At 36.0% G+C, this 15,196-nt stretch overlaps 1 protein-coding gene across 31 annotated transcripts in view; it reads right to left on the bottom strand.

Moving 5' to 3' along the window:
* Positions 1-15,196, bottom strand: part of RBFOX1 (RNA binding fox-1 homolog 1) — a 906,682-nt gene that overhangs the window by 614,756 nt on the left and 276,730 nt on the right. The window contains exon 1 of one of the 31 annotated variants that reach the window (XM_075767585.1): positions 1,593-1,619. The exons of the other annotated variants lie outside the window; for them this stretch is intronic. Within the exon in view, the coding sequence (XP_075623700.1) occupies positions 1,593-1,607 (15 nt within the window). The 5' untranslated portion in view covers positions 1,608-1,619. Of the gene's footprint in view, positions 1-1,592; positions 1,620-15,196 lie in introns of those variants that run through there. 31 annotated transcript variants of the gene reach the window in all.

The following is a 15,196-nucleotide window of genomic DNA, read 5'->3' as shown; positions in this document are numbered from 1 at the left end:
CACTGTAAAAGCTCAGAGAGACACTATGCAATCTTGCTAATTTCTGAAGCTATTGCAGACTTTTTGGTTGTGGGTTTCCACGCATACGTCCCAGCAGATATTCCAGCTATCCACCACCATGTTATCCATGCTCTCAGCAATGCTGTTCTCTACAAAGCAGTATTTCTTGTTCTAACAACCTTGTTTTTTCACTTTATAACAAAAAAAAATGGCTATTAGATCTCTTCCACAAGATGAAGTAACACTCTTCATCCAGAAATAAAAATCACAATGACTACAAGCCTTAAATCATCTTTCTTTACAAAAGCATTCATACAATATCTTTGCTAATGCTATCTCACTATGGATGTTTAAAGCCTTTATCAAAGAAAAGAAGCTTAAGTATCTCTATCTTTCCTTTATTCTCATTTCTATTTGGATACCTGAAAAGAGTTTGCAATCCCTGTTTGTAGACATTGCACGTTACAATGACGAACAATGATTTATGTTGTATATTCATAACACTGAGTTCAATTTTGGTACTAAGTAGGTTGTTTTATTTGACTCACAAGTCAGTTTTAGGCTTATTAATGACCACAGAAAATGTACTGAATAAGCAGCTGTGAATAAGACTTAAATATAAATGTTTCAACAAAAACAAAATTGGGAAAATGACAGTATACAACAGTCAAAATGAGTATTTTTTGTATCTACTTTAGAATATGCCATATGTTTACATCCTCCACTGAAACGTTAGCAATCATGAGACTGTGATGATGCCTTAGTTAACTGCTGTTATATTTCTACAACTACACACTTGGAAAGAGAAATTATTTGTTTATTTGAAACTAGGAATATTTCCAACTCCGTATCCAGCAATACCAGATAGGTTCAAGCCCGGAGAGATCAAGTAGACTTGAATGGAAGTTATTAAAAAAATGGTATTTTAGCTGATTGATAAAATCAGTACCTGGTAATTAAGGACCTTACAAGCTATTGGTAACACCACCACCAATGTCATGAGTTGAGATGCAGAAGAATGGGGCATGTTCGTCAACGAGAAGAGTTCTACACGCATGCAGATATACCTTGGTCTGGACATGATGTAGGTAAACAAATGCATATGCAGTGAACACTATAGTAGTAACAGTGGAGTTTCAAAGCTACGTTTTAATGCAATGGAGTAAAAGGAGGGAAAAGCAAGATATGGTTTGGTTTATATTCAGATAGGAAAATTGTCAGTAAGAAAAGGAGATGATAAAACGACCTGTAGAAAATTGTATAAACCAGGAACCCAATCCCTAAATGCTGAAGATAGGATAGCAGAGATGGGAGAACAGGCCTTCTGGCTCAAGAGCAATCTAGACTACAATAAACTAAAAATATACATGAGATGTTTCCATATTCTTCAAAAAAAGTACTATGACACATCTGTTAATAAGAAAGAAATTGCAGTAATGCTATTACTTTCAGCTTTACCTGCTGTCATGGTTGCACTAACCATCATGAACATAAAATAAGAGTCATCCAAGTCCATTCACCAAAGGCTTACATTTCAAATACTGCCCCTGAACAACTAAAGAGATCAACAAAAAGAAAGTAAATGAACTCACCAAATTTATCATCATGAAAAAAAAAGTTCCCTTTCTTGGGGTAGGTGCAGCTTCTCCACAGTCCTCGGCTTACCCTGTGAGTTCTCATTTAACCCTCCCTGCTAACATAGCGAGGGGAAAAGCTTACAATAGGGGAGACAAAAAAGACAGGCATTTTCTGGTTGAGAATAAAATTAGCTCACACTTCTGCAGCACGCACTCCCAGCTGCGCAACTCTGAGTTGGATCAAGGCGGCAGCTATCTTTATGCAAACGCGAGCCAGACAGAATCCTTTCAATTACACACAGTACGGCATATCCCAAACATTCAGAAAGCATGTGGAGAACCTGCAATCAAAAAATCTCAGATGCTTAAATATCTGAACTCATGTGGCATCATCAATTCTGTTGATGTGGCATCATCGATTCTAGAAATCCCTCAGATAAGTGAAGTACGTGCCAGAAGTCTATTTGTTAGATAATACTTGCAGGCTGCTACTGTAGTCAATTGATAGTAGAGCAAGTAAACAGATTTGAACAACCCTCTTCTGAAATTCTAGAGAACCTCTTTCTATTGCAGATATTTCAGCACAACGGCTGTGAAGGAAAACTTACAATGAGACAGGCTCTGGTTCAAAGAAGCTAAAAAAAGGTGACAAACACATTCAAGGAGCTGTTAATGTAACTTTATGCACTACAGCATACTACAGCAGTGATACGCACTACAGCTCTACCACACCATAGGACCAAAAAGATCACCTTTCTAGTACTATAGAACTCGTGCAGTATAACTTAGTCCAACTGGAAACACCCCAGCTATTTCTGAGATCTCCGAGAAATACAGGGTTGCTTCTGAACGCTTAGGTAAGCACATCAGTAAAACCTTATCTCCATTGGTCTCAGCGTGATTGGCTGGTCTGTTCTGCCTGGAAGGGACAACGTTCTCCCTTAACCAGCTTCTTTGTGGGCTGTTCATCGGAACTGAAGGCATTCATTTCCTCATTTGCTAAAATACATTGCCCAGGCAAGAAACTCTCCCCAGTCGGTAAAAGCTGTATATAATCTAGTATCTAATACAATTCAGCATATGGTGCCTTGCTGCAATTGGGATTACTTAAGCCAGAGACATACATTGTAAATCTTCTAGAGGACAAACAAGTCAGTGAGAAAATAACTTACAGCAGCTTTGTCACTAAAATTACCCTTTACATATTGAAAACAGCTGAACAGTAGAACATTAAATTAGTTGTAATTTGAAATATTATTAGAATAATACCTTTAATATCTTTTATTTCAAGAAGAAAACTTTAGTATGCACAGTTTCAACAACCCTCAATATGGTGTATTAAAAAGACACAGTGAAAGCTAAAAATTCAGTACATTCAGAACGACACAGCCTTTGAATTTGGGAATATATGACCACAGCAACACATAGCACAGGTATGCTTACAGCAAACTGTCTCTGTTTTTTTTGAAGTTACTGATGCAAATATTCATTATTTCTTTTCATTTATGCATTTTTGCAGCAAACCAACAGCTGCTCCTGATTACTCACATGAGAAGTAGTTTCCTAAAATTAATGATACTTAAACTCAAAAGACATAACTGCTTCATTAACATAACTTGTGCTTGAAGTCATTAATATTTAAAGTGTGAGCACAGAATTCCAGGATAAGAACATAAAATTGAACTAAAAATTGAAGCGTCGCGAACTTAAAAACAATATTAATAACATTAGATTCGTAAGAGCAATGAAAATACAGAGGAAGCACTAGCAAAAACTGGATATTTACCTACTCTTCTATTCATAATTACTGTGAATCATCACGCCCCCAAACATGCAGTAAAAAATTGTGTTCATTTTATCTCATTGATCTTTTCCTCTGTATAGCCATAAATGATGTAATGTGATACTGGCACGAGTGCATCTTGCTACTTGTAGACTGAAGAAAAGGACAAAGACTTGAAGATTTAGTTTAGTAGATTTATCTCAGACATATTTTCTAGCTATAGAGACATTTGTGTGGAAAAAAAACTGTCTTGAAAGATACTTGGATATAAAGAGAGTGTAAGAAGGTACCTGTCCAAATACTAATCTAAAGATATCCCATTCCAATTACTTATTTTTTCCTTGCAGACAACTATAACGTTCTGGACAAACAAAACTCTATCTGCAAAAGCAAGGCAAAGAGGTCAAATTCAATTCCAAAGCTACCACTTCCAACCAAAAGTTAGCCTTCTCCTCAGCATACCAAGATCCAAAAGAGGGTATCTGCTCAGAGCAAAAACAGATTAAGGTAAACAGACAAAAGATACTCTTATTCCAGAATAAAAATTCAAATATATACTTAGCTAAGAAAAGTGATTGGGCTTCACTTTTTTTAAGCCTAAATTTAAAGTGTATGTATATTCTAAAAGCTCTAGAATCTTGCTTTAGGAACTATCCCGTTTGTTAAAATCAAATGCACAAGCAGCATTCATCAGACAAAAAGAGAAGCTGCTATGGTTTGCTTTCTGGTTTGCTATGAAACTGTTCAGAATGTAGTTCACATTTCTTAATCATTACAAAATGGTATCAGCTTTATTTTTCTGTAGAAAAAATACTGATAATTTAAAATTGGAGAGAAGAATTTTCTAGTGATTGTTTTTGCACTGTGATTTACCCAAACTGTTTCATTTGAATACATATATTGTAAGAACTATTCTAGTGACAAAGTATCAGATGTTCTGGGTAAGACTTGATTAGGCCTTTTCCAATGGCTTTTTGGTGGAAGACACCAGTTTCACTCCCAAAACACCCCACTGGAGGTTATCAGTTTTCACTGGTTTTTACTGCCAAGATTGCCTACTCAGAGCCAGGAAGGTACTTCTGATAAAGCTGAAAGGACAACCCAACCCTGGGAGGAAGAGGAGGAGACACTCACATCAGAACAATAAACAGCAAATTGACTAGAAAGCTTTTCTGGGATTCTAGACAGAGAGACTCAAATCCTTACCATACCTGATTCACACACTGGAGCACATCGGTCTTCTGTATCAAAAATCACTATCACACTCTTAGGCTAGATTTCTCTGATGACACTACATTTTCATGTTAATTTGCATTTAGAAAAATATTACTTTAAAAAGTTTGCTTTAATCAATATGATAAAAATATACAGGTTATAAGTGGATGAGAATATTGTCACATTTAATTCAGGAGGCCTAATGTAAATATTTAAGTAAAATTATTCTGAAGCAAAAAGGAAACCAATGGAGTTGTAGTAACACTTCCCTTTTAATACAAAAGACTAGTCACAAATGCAGTCAAAGTCAGAGGAACAGGAATGCAATTGGACAACCTATAGTTAAACACTGGATTTTGCTCATTTGCAGAGCACTCCTGTTTACATTTATAATCCAAGAAAAAGAAATAAATTACTCCAAAATTGCCAAAAGCACCGGAAAGTAATACATGTTGGTAACAGAGCCAAAATGATGAACAAAGCCAAGTTCCACAAATAGCTAAAGCCCATATCTAGACTAGACACACGATGATACAATACCCTGCAGAACAACAGCTGAAGAGGGAAACAAAAATGTAAATAAAGCTAAAGAACCTCTTTCACACTACAGATGTCCTGAAACAATTACCAGGTCACTATCTGGTTAGTTAAGGAATGATCCCTTTAAAGTAACCCCAATCCCCATGCTTTCACCAGCGGCCAAACACTGGCTGAAGTGACAGAATGTGATTCATATATCGCCAACTTCATTAGCTCATTCTCATTTTAGTCCACCATGTCAAAGCAACAATCCTTTCACTAATCCCATCAAGGGGATTTTTTTTTTTTTTTAAATTCCATCTCTCACCGACTCAGATAGGGGAATCAAATACTGAATAATACATTCAATGAGTTACTTAATTAGCTGGGTGAAGGTGAAACTGAAACAGCTGAGTCAAATAATGAGATGTCAAGCACAGCAGCTTAGACCAAGGAGGGATTTGAAAGCATTCTTCCTGACAGAAAGGAAAACACAGTATTTTTCAGACACAGAACATTAAGGGATTTAATCTTTCCATTTCAGTCCCTCCAAAAATATCAGTTGGGGGGAGAAACGGCAAAACTGTACTAAGAAGAACAAGGAGAGTAGAAATCCTTCCCTGTACAGCAAGCATCATTAAATAAGTCATCGCCAACTACCAAGTTACCACTGGTTCAAAGCAAACCCCCCAAAACCCAAACAAAACACTTTCTAGAAAAGTTAAGTAGAGAATGCAAAACTACTGTTATGCAGGATGATGATTAACCAAGTAGATTTATCCTCATTTAAGGAGAGATTTTATTCTCTAATATACCAAATGGCTAACCAAAGTTTTCACTGATCTATCAACTGAATCTATTTAATTCCCCAGGTTGCTGTCCATAGTCACAGCATCTCTGTTTCTCTGCCTTTAGCATCGGTTGGGGACTCTTGTAACCAGACATTTTTTATTAGAGTCAGAGCTAGTTAATGAATCCTTCCTTTGTTTCTGTGTTTGGACAAACAGCTTGATTTGTCCCTGCCCTGCAGTCCCTAAATGAAGATTTTGCCAATATAAAGGAGCATAACATTACATTTTTGACCCATGCGAATTTTTCCAGGGAGCCTGCTCAAGGGACTCTGTCAGAGACCCTGGCTAATGGCAGATATTCTAACCACTTATTTCCAGTGGAGCTGAACAGTAAAGATTGTACTTATTTAGAAGAATAATAATGGTTAAAATTGTCAAATGTTACAAAATGTTCCAACTCAAAACAAACACGTTGTTAGTCCTCAAACCCCAAATGGATACCTGTAAGATAAACAGCGAAGGTGGCTTGTCTTCTGAATTTCACCCCTCCTCACAAAAAAACCAAAAACCACCCTATGAAAATTACAATATTTTTAATTTTCACAAACTCCAGTGGATCCAACTGATATTGGCATATCCCTGCACTATGCTGTATAAATAACAGTGCCTGCATATCAGTCATCCTTGCCAAAAATAACTTTACATTAAAATACAGCAAAATGGAAAAAAACATAAAATGGGTATAAACAGAAGTGTGTGTCACAGGATATGGGATTTATCAACCTCATGCAAGTTAGAGGCCATTAAATAGTTATTTTAAAAAACCCAGAAGTAGTATGTATCTTTTGCTAACTGGAATAATATTCAAACTCATACTCTACAAATGACAAGCTCTACAACAATAAGCTAAGTAATAGTAAGTGCATTATTTACCTTGCAACCAGTGAAGTTCACAGAATGATTCATCACTTATAAATAGTAAATGCAAATCTAATTTTTTTAACTTCTAAAATATAGGAATAGAAAAATAGTTCTCAGAGTTCAGTAAAATTTGGATTTCATTTTTATTTTGCTTTCTCATTTACAGGCTATATCTGCTATCATTTTTTAAATACTTTTCCCATTTACTTCCAGATCTTAAAACACTAAAAATCCAGGAAACAGGCACCTTAAAATTTCAAATATTTTGCACTTCATAGCTGAATCTCTTTTTCTCTCACCTTAATACTGGATATCTATAAATGTTTAAAAATCAAAAGTGTTGCCTTAATCGATCTGCCTTTAATTAGCTACACAATTCATCTATATGCTTCAGTACATATCTGCACATGTAATGTAGAAACACTTTGGAGAGTCTCAGGAGCTATATCCTTAGGATTTCCAGATGCTAGGGCAAATGCGTTACATCTTGCAATTTCAAACATATGGCAAAAACCTGAAGGAAAAAACTAAAAATACTACAAAAATAGTGGCTACTGCCAAAAGCAGTAACATTGACAGGCACCATATTAGAAGATGAGTACTAGAACTCAGGTTTTAGCATTTCCCTAAACAACCATATAATTTTATTAATAAAAGTAAAGACCATTTTATATGAAGGATTGCGTAATGGTGAAATTTGTTTGCGGTTTGCTTACTTTGCTCTTTTCCTCCTCTTTAAAAACAAGAACGTTCCTCAGGTACGCTGTTTAACTGTCTAGAAAAGAATTGTACAGTGGCATGTTTACTTGCTTCTTCAGTTACAATAAGAATGTAAAGTTTTGTTTCTTAACTAAATTAATGATGTAAAGCTGTGTAAAAGCATTACCACATATGCAAAGTCAAAAAATATAATAATGATGTAGTGAATATCGTGAAGGTATTCTATACTGTAGCCCTTTGACTTAAAGTAAATGATTTCTGATTAGACTCATGAATTACTGAACACGTCCCTCCACTAGTTGTCAGGAGTTATCAGATAACACAAACTTTACGTGGACTCGGAACTAATTTCTGCATAGTGGTACTGCAGTAAAGGATGCAACAACAATGGCAGACATATCATTAAATGGGCAAATGTAGAAACATAATTAAATTAACTGATAATCATCTCTCTTCTTCTATCCAGACTCTAATTTAATGCACTTGCAAATGTAATGAGGTTCACTGAATTGAAAAATACTGTGGAAATAACAGAAACAAGATTAAATTAATTGTAAGACATACCGATAAGAAAGCTTGTTTCAAATTATGTGAAGCACATTTCTAAAAGCCATTAAAAGGCTCGTCACATATCATGCACCTTGATGACAAATAACACATTTTAAATTATTTTTTTTTACCAACTGGAATATCCGCTGTGTTTCATATAACCATATGCTAATTGGTTAGTGTTCTCTCATCTTCAGGTAAATAAACATGTGAAAAATGCTTGGGCAGTAAAAAATTAAAATCTGGCCAACAACCAAAATGATTTCTACTCCAATCATTTCCATGCAACTTCACATTATAAAATTTATGATTAAGATGTACTAAATGCATTTATACCTTGCAGCCTCCTGCTGAAAAATTATGGTTTTTCCCCTAAGAAACCAGAATTTAAATGTCTGCAAACAGGAATAAAGCACTAATTTTGAATACAAAATAACCAACTCCTAGTTCTGCCTGGAAGTCTTCTAGACCATGCAACATCTCTGAAGCAAAATCAAACATACATTAACCATCTTGAAAGATTTTTATTGAATCTTTTTCTTAAGAAAACCTGAAGTGGCAGGAACTTCACCATCTCTCTAGGTACCCTGTCCAAATACTTAACTGTATTTGATGCTTTAATTTAAGAAATAAGGAAATTATCCAAAAATACGTGACACATTTTAGATAATGTATTTGAAAGGAAACATTGTCTAGTAAGTGCCAGTAAACTAAAATTTCAAACACTAGTGGGAGCTACAAGATATGCAATGTCAAGTATTTTAGTAGAATTATATCAAGTCATTCCAATTTTATATTTCCTTATACCAAGATTAACAACAAAGGATTTGCATTAGCGTACAATGATGGGTCACTTAAGCTTACATTCCCCTGACGCTTCTGACGGCACTGTATTCCAAAGGGCAAATAGAGGGCTTTAATAAGGGTTTCTTGTTTTAACACTGAAAAGCAGACAATGATAACTTTAACTTGTGATTTCTGACCAGCAATATGCTGCAGTGACAAAAGTAATACAAAATCATAGCTAGCTAAGACAGTCTCTGAGCTAGAGAGTAAAGAAGAAGGGAGAGAAATTTAGAGAAACAGGGTACTAAATCATAGGGCATAATCTTCTAACATCCAGGGCATTCTGCTCCTAAACCAACAAAGATTCAAGTAGACACTTTGAAGAAGGTGAGAATTCCACTATCAGTTTAGTCGGTGAAATGGAAGCCAAACAATTAAGAGGCTCAAAAGTCAGAAAATTCTGATGACACTAAACTTCTTTCATGTTCTGGTTCTTTCAAAGGCCTCTGTAGAAAATTATCCAAATGATGTTGAGTCATTTTTTTTTTTACAGGCTGGATTCATTTCACCTGTCTTTAACTGCCTATAAGTTAGCTATGTCATCTAAGCTAGTCATCTTCTATTGTTAACAGAGACAGATCTCCACTGAGAAATATTCTTTGTCAATAACCATGAAGAAAGGAGCTTGAGTAGCTAGTGAAGACCAAAGGCTTAATATGCTCAAACTTAAATCTCATCCTGTCTGTACTGTAATTATCCCTTCCTTTTTTGTGTCCTTTAAATATTTTATTAAGTATTTGTACAGAGTTCTATCTCATTTTTCTAGTTTCTGTATTTTTATAAACACCAAATTAGTTATGAACTTTAATAAATATCACTCATGGGACTTGCTATAGTAAAATTAGTCATTATTCACTAAATACTCCATTCTTAAGGAAGAGAAAGGTAATTGAGAAATAAAAAGTGTATGGATATAATTGGAGAGAATTCCAGGAGAGTTTATGTAGTTATGAATAATGCTTTAAAAGGGAAACTGACTGTTTATATTGTATATATCTCATTGCTTACAAAAAGCAAGCATTATACTGGTAACAGATGGTTTCTCAAGGTGGCCATATACAACTTTATTTTCTATTTTCAACATGCCTTCAATATAACTTTAGTTCCAAAAGGATCTGGCCCTAAGATCCATTAAAAGCTGGCAATAGAGTAGGAATTGGTGTTAATTAGTCTGGGCTTTCTCCCAAATCTCTACCAATTAAACAACAAGTGTTTAGTGCTATTAAGCTTACATGTTATAAATCTTTATCTGCATAACATTATTAGAAAATGGAAGAGGATGGAAACAGTGGGGTAGGGAAAAAGTAAAAAACAATGAATATAGATGAAATTTAAAAAAAGAAAAATAAAAATCAGCTGCTTCCTTCTCTTCCCCTATAAGCATATCAGCATAAGTAGGCATTTCAAAACTCATAACTCTGTGTGAGATGAATATTACAGTTTTTAGGATTTAAAATAAATTTTAAATGTCACGTAAGAGGACACACAAAACCGAATTCTCAAAGGGTGATGATTTTCCCCCCACACTTTTATATATTAATTGCACCATTTATAGCATAAGATACTGAATCCAGAAAAAAAAAAGAAGATATGCTTTCTAATCTTATTCAAGATGAAAATAAAATTTGGAAACTCATATGAGAAATAGGAAGCCTAATACAGAGCATTGAAACTAAATACAAAATAGTTTTATGTTCAGCTGGTTAGTTGTATGAACAAAGCGCATGCTTTAAAATGTTGGCTCAGGTTAGTGACCCTTCCAGTTCAGGATCTCGTCTCTCCCTGTGGTCATACCAGATGCTTCAAAGAAAGATAGAAACAAATAGCCTCTGTTTCTCCAAATCAGTTGTGAAAAACCTACTACTGAGACAAAATACTTATTTACATGTACTTAAATATCTATACAAATGTTTACAGGAAACAATCAGAATACGTTTCTAAGTAGAAGCAAAGTATGTCATTTTTTTAAAACACTCCCCACTCTACCGATGTATCTAAGAACAGTGATTCCACAGCCTCTCTAGGCCCCTGCTCCTGTGTGTGTGTAACCTCTTTGTCAAGATTTTTTCCAAATATCTGAGAACAATTTCCTGTGTAGCGGCTTGTGTCCATTACCTCTCGTCGTTTCACGGTGCACCTCCATGGAGTCTGGCTCCATCTTTTGTACACTATTAGATAGCTAAGAAAATACCACCTTAGTCTTCTAACTGAACAAACTCAGTTCTACCTGCCTCCTTCCATCCATCATGTGTTCCAACCTTCTCATCATCTTGCTGGTCCTCACCTCCTTCAGTACATCAATATCATTCTCCTACCAAATTTAATTTAATCTGATATTTTATAAAACAAACATATGCCCTCCTATACATTTTTATTTAGAAATTCCCCAAAAAAGGAAGGGGTAATCACCTCAGACTAATGCAATGATTTGCCCAACTCTTATGAAAATTCCTTTGAGAAGCTCCAGTGTTTCCACACTGTTCTTAGTACACAGAAAAGTTTATGAACAAATGCAGTAGCTCTGTTTAGTTCTAACCTGATCATAGTGATCCATTTTAAAAAAGGTTTTCATGTTTAGCAATTCCACCATATGTTAAATAGCAATTATTATTCTCTGAAACAATAAGATACTGCTTTTTTAATTTAGAGAGTGCAAAACCAGGGTTGAGAAAGGTATACTGGGTCTGCTTGGATGGAGGTAACTTTCCTCATCGCAGCCCTTTCAGTGCTGTGCACTGCATTCGTAGCTAGAACAGCGCTGCTCACACACCAGCGCTTGGGTGTTACAGAGCCGTGCTCGCACAGCAGCAAGGCTGTCTGTCTCTCCAGCTGCCCCTCCAAAGGCCAGTGGGCTGGGGGCTGGCAAGAGGTGGGGAGAGGACACAGCTGGGGCAGGTGACCCAAACTGACCAAAGGGATATTCCAGACCATATAATGTTGCGCTCAGCAATAAAAGCTTAGAGAAAGCAGAGGGGGAGCATTTGTTAAGGCATTTGTCTACCGAGGCCCTGCTTCCCAGGAAGTGTCTGGACATCACTTGCTGATGGGAAGTAGAGAATAAATCTTTTTTTCTGCTTTGCTTCCACGCATGAACTTTGGTTTGGGTTTTTTTTTTTTTATCAAACTGCCTTTTTCTCAGCCCATAAGTTTTTCATCTTATTTTCTCTCCCTGTCCTGCTGAGAAGGGGGAATGAGAGAGCACCTGGTGGCCAGCCAAGGTCAACCCACCATAAAAGGAAACAGATCTGTGCCAGCCAAAATTCAGGTTGCTTAAGGTTCCACTCTTAGAAAAGGGTTGTCTCCTGAGCTGGAACTGCTGCCTTCCTGCATGCTAACAGCAGCAGCAATTCCTGCATTTTGCCAGATGGAGCGTTCTTTTACAAGATAATCTGCTGGGCTTATGGGATGGGGCTACAGTTGGAATTTAAAGAGCTGCACAAGAAAGCAGAAATTTGCGTGGGGGCAATGAATGTATACCTCTGTGGGACTCTGGGGCAAAAAGACATGGGGAGTAAACAACAGCAAGGGATTTTATGCCTGGAGTCATTTCTTGGTCATGAGCAAGTGTACAAAGAGACACATTATTAAGCCCCCAGTCAACTCCCTGGCATTTCAACTTCGAGCATTTCACAAGGACAATATAAAACCAGGTGATGCCCCTCTCTCACTCTGGGACAGCCACTGGGTCCGGTTGTGAAATTTGAGTATGTTTTCATTAAGCAGGAAAAGTAATGAATTACAAATAGGAAGCTTTAAGAAAGATGACAGATGCATTTCAGAAACAAGTGAGCAGTGGCAAAGGCAGCAGGGATAGAAGGCAATAAATTGCATTACAGCAACAGAGGCTCTCCCAAGCTTTAATTAGTCTTCACTGCCTTCCCTGCCAGATACATCATGGCCAGAACTGGTCAGAGGGTAAATTTGTGTGAGAACAGGAAATAATTGCCTAACAATAACAACATAATGGTCACCTCAGTTTTTAAAGATGATGAAATATCCCTATCCAGCTGGAGAGAAGATAATTTTTGGCTAGCATTTAGAAAGCAAATGTTGGTTATGCTGGACCAATGGAGAAAGGATGAACAGCCAATCTAATCACTGGCAGCTCTTTTCTCAGACATCTGATAAAGGGACATTTTGCACATGACGTATTTTTAATAAACCAGAGCTGAAAATGCAAGACAGGAATTTAATAAAATAGCAGAAGAAAGTAAGTTTTGCATATTGTCTTTTAGTCAGTGATAAAATACCTCCTCTACCAAAGCTCTTGTTTCTATGCAGGAAGACAGAAGGATCTTAATGTGACATGGGAGCAAGGCTGCAGCTGATCCCTAAATAGAGCAAAACAAATGGAGAAGGGATGACAATAGAAACATTGCAAGTTACACCAAGATAGTTTCAAATAATGACAATTACTTAATTTGCAGCCAAATAAAATGCTCCTCACATTTGTGGTTTGTTGAGGTTTTTTTAATTACAATTTAGAAACACCAATATGCTTATTCCTGAAATATGCTTATAAATAGAAACAGGGACTGTAGGAATTTTGTGTCTTCCTGAAGACATAATCTGTAGCGTGCTTGAAAAACTACTGCTACTCATCAGCTAGTATCTGCAATAAAAATGTATGCACATATACGTGCACATCTGTAATGCGTGATTTTTAAACAAGTAATGAGATAGCCAACTAGTGAAATTTCTGCATATGATGATAACTTAAACCTCTTAACAGATGTCTTATAGAAAGATAAGATTTATCAAAATACAAATTATTGAACTTGTTATATAGCTAGGTGGGCAACATTTAATTATTTTCAAGATCAGACAGTAATATTGGCTAATTGTTCCTCTGACTTTCAGTTTTTCAATCTACTGAATTTATATAGATCTGCTGAATTTGTGAAGCAACAAAATAAAAATAATGGCACTAATGAAGGTATTCTTTTGACACATCCATCTTCCTTCACCAAATCAACTGACTTACAACCAAGTAGTAAAACAAGTACAGAGATGAACTCATAGTGAATGAACACTACAGTATATATGTCCTCATATTATTGCCCAAAAAACCACCTTCAGATGCAATTGTACAGATGACTTTATATATCTGGAAATAGGAATGGGGTGGTTTCACTCCATCTGTAATGACACGAAGAGTCTGATTAAATTAAGAAAACAAACATTAAACTGAAAGCACCACTCTATAAAGAGAAGACAAGGCAGCGAGCAAACCCACAACTTTTGGAAAAGTTTGTTTTTTATTTTATTTACCAATTTCCTTGCAGGACTTATTGGTATCTTGGTATACTTAAAAAATAAGCAAAGTGGCAGGTATTTTGAAGGGCCGGGACAAAAAGATTGCTTTGCTGTCTGTTTTTTATGAACTGTGTAACTCAGTATACATTGTCTTTTTTTGGAGTTCATAAGTGTGTGTACACGCATATTTGTGTATGTGTGTATGTGCACACATGTAAAGATATAGCTATCCAGATTACAAGGAAATTACCATAGACTATGAAAAGAAAAAGTACAGAGAAAGGGAAAAATGCAATAGCTGAGAACATAATGGACAGAAAAAGGAGCCTAAGACAGCTGGTACTTCACAAAATTACATTGACAACTCAAATTACTGATTCAGAGAAGAGTGAGGAATGGTAAGAAACCAGCCTGGGTGTATTGCAACAGGGAAGCATACAGCAAGTGGAAACTAGGTTGTTTTATAAAAAAGCATAGGCATATATGATACATGTATTCAAAAAGCAATCCATCAAGAGCTTTTAAATACAAAAATTTTCAGAGAATCCCTGAACTATGAATCTCTGGTAGTTGAGACAGAATTCTGGGGAAATTTCACTATATGTAATCTGTTCTACTCTTCCATAGCTACCCCTATGGGCGAGCAAACGGAGGCAGGGGAAGAAGCACTGGAAATGACAAATACATTAATGCAACCAAGATCCTATGCTCATTTGAATCAATGTGAGGAGTTCTTTGGGAATTGAAAGGATAAACTCAAAAAGCCTTTCATAGGAAACTAAAAATCAGAAGTGCTCTCTTTTGAGGTAATCATCTTCACATTCTGAGTCTTGCTAAGATTGAGAGAATATATTCAGTATTGCCCTCAGGAATGGACCAAAGTAACAATTGCTAAAAACTGTTTTGGGATCTCTGGTCTCTTAAAAGTCAGAGAACCACTTTACTTTCAAGTCAGTGAGTCTAACTTACATCTCAATTGATAAGCAAAAAGACGAGGACAATTGAAAAGGTCAGTTAAG

The sequence above is a fragment of the Balearica regulorum genome, chromosome 15 (genome assembly GCF_011004875.1).
Source record: "Balearica regulorum gibbericeps isolate bBalReg1 chromosome 15, bBalReg1.pri, whole genome shotgun sequence".
In the NCBI taxonomy this organism is placed as follows: Eukaryota; Metazoa; Chordata; class Aves; order Gruiformes; family Gruidae; genus Balearica; species Balearica regulorum.
Note: the sequence above shows the minus strand (reverse complement) of the source record. Positions and strands in the feature narration are given on the sequence as shown.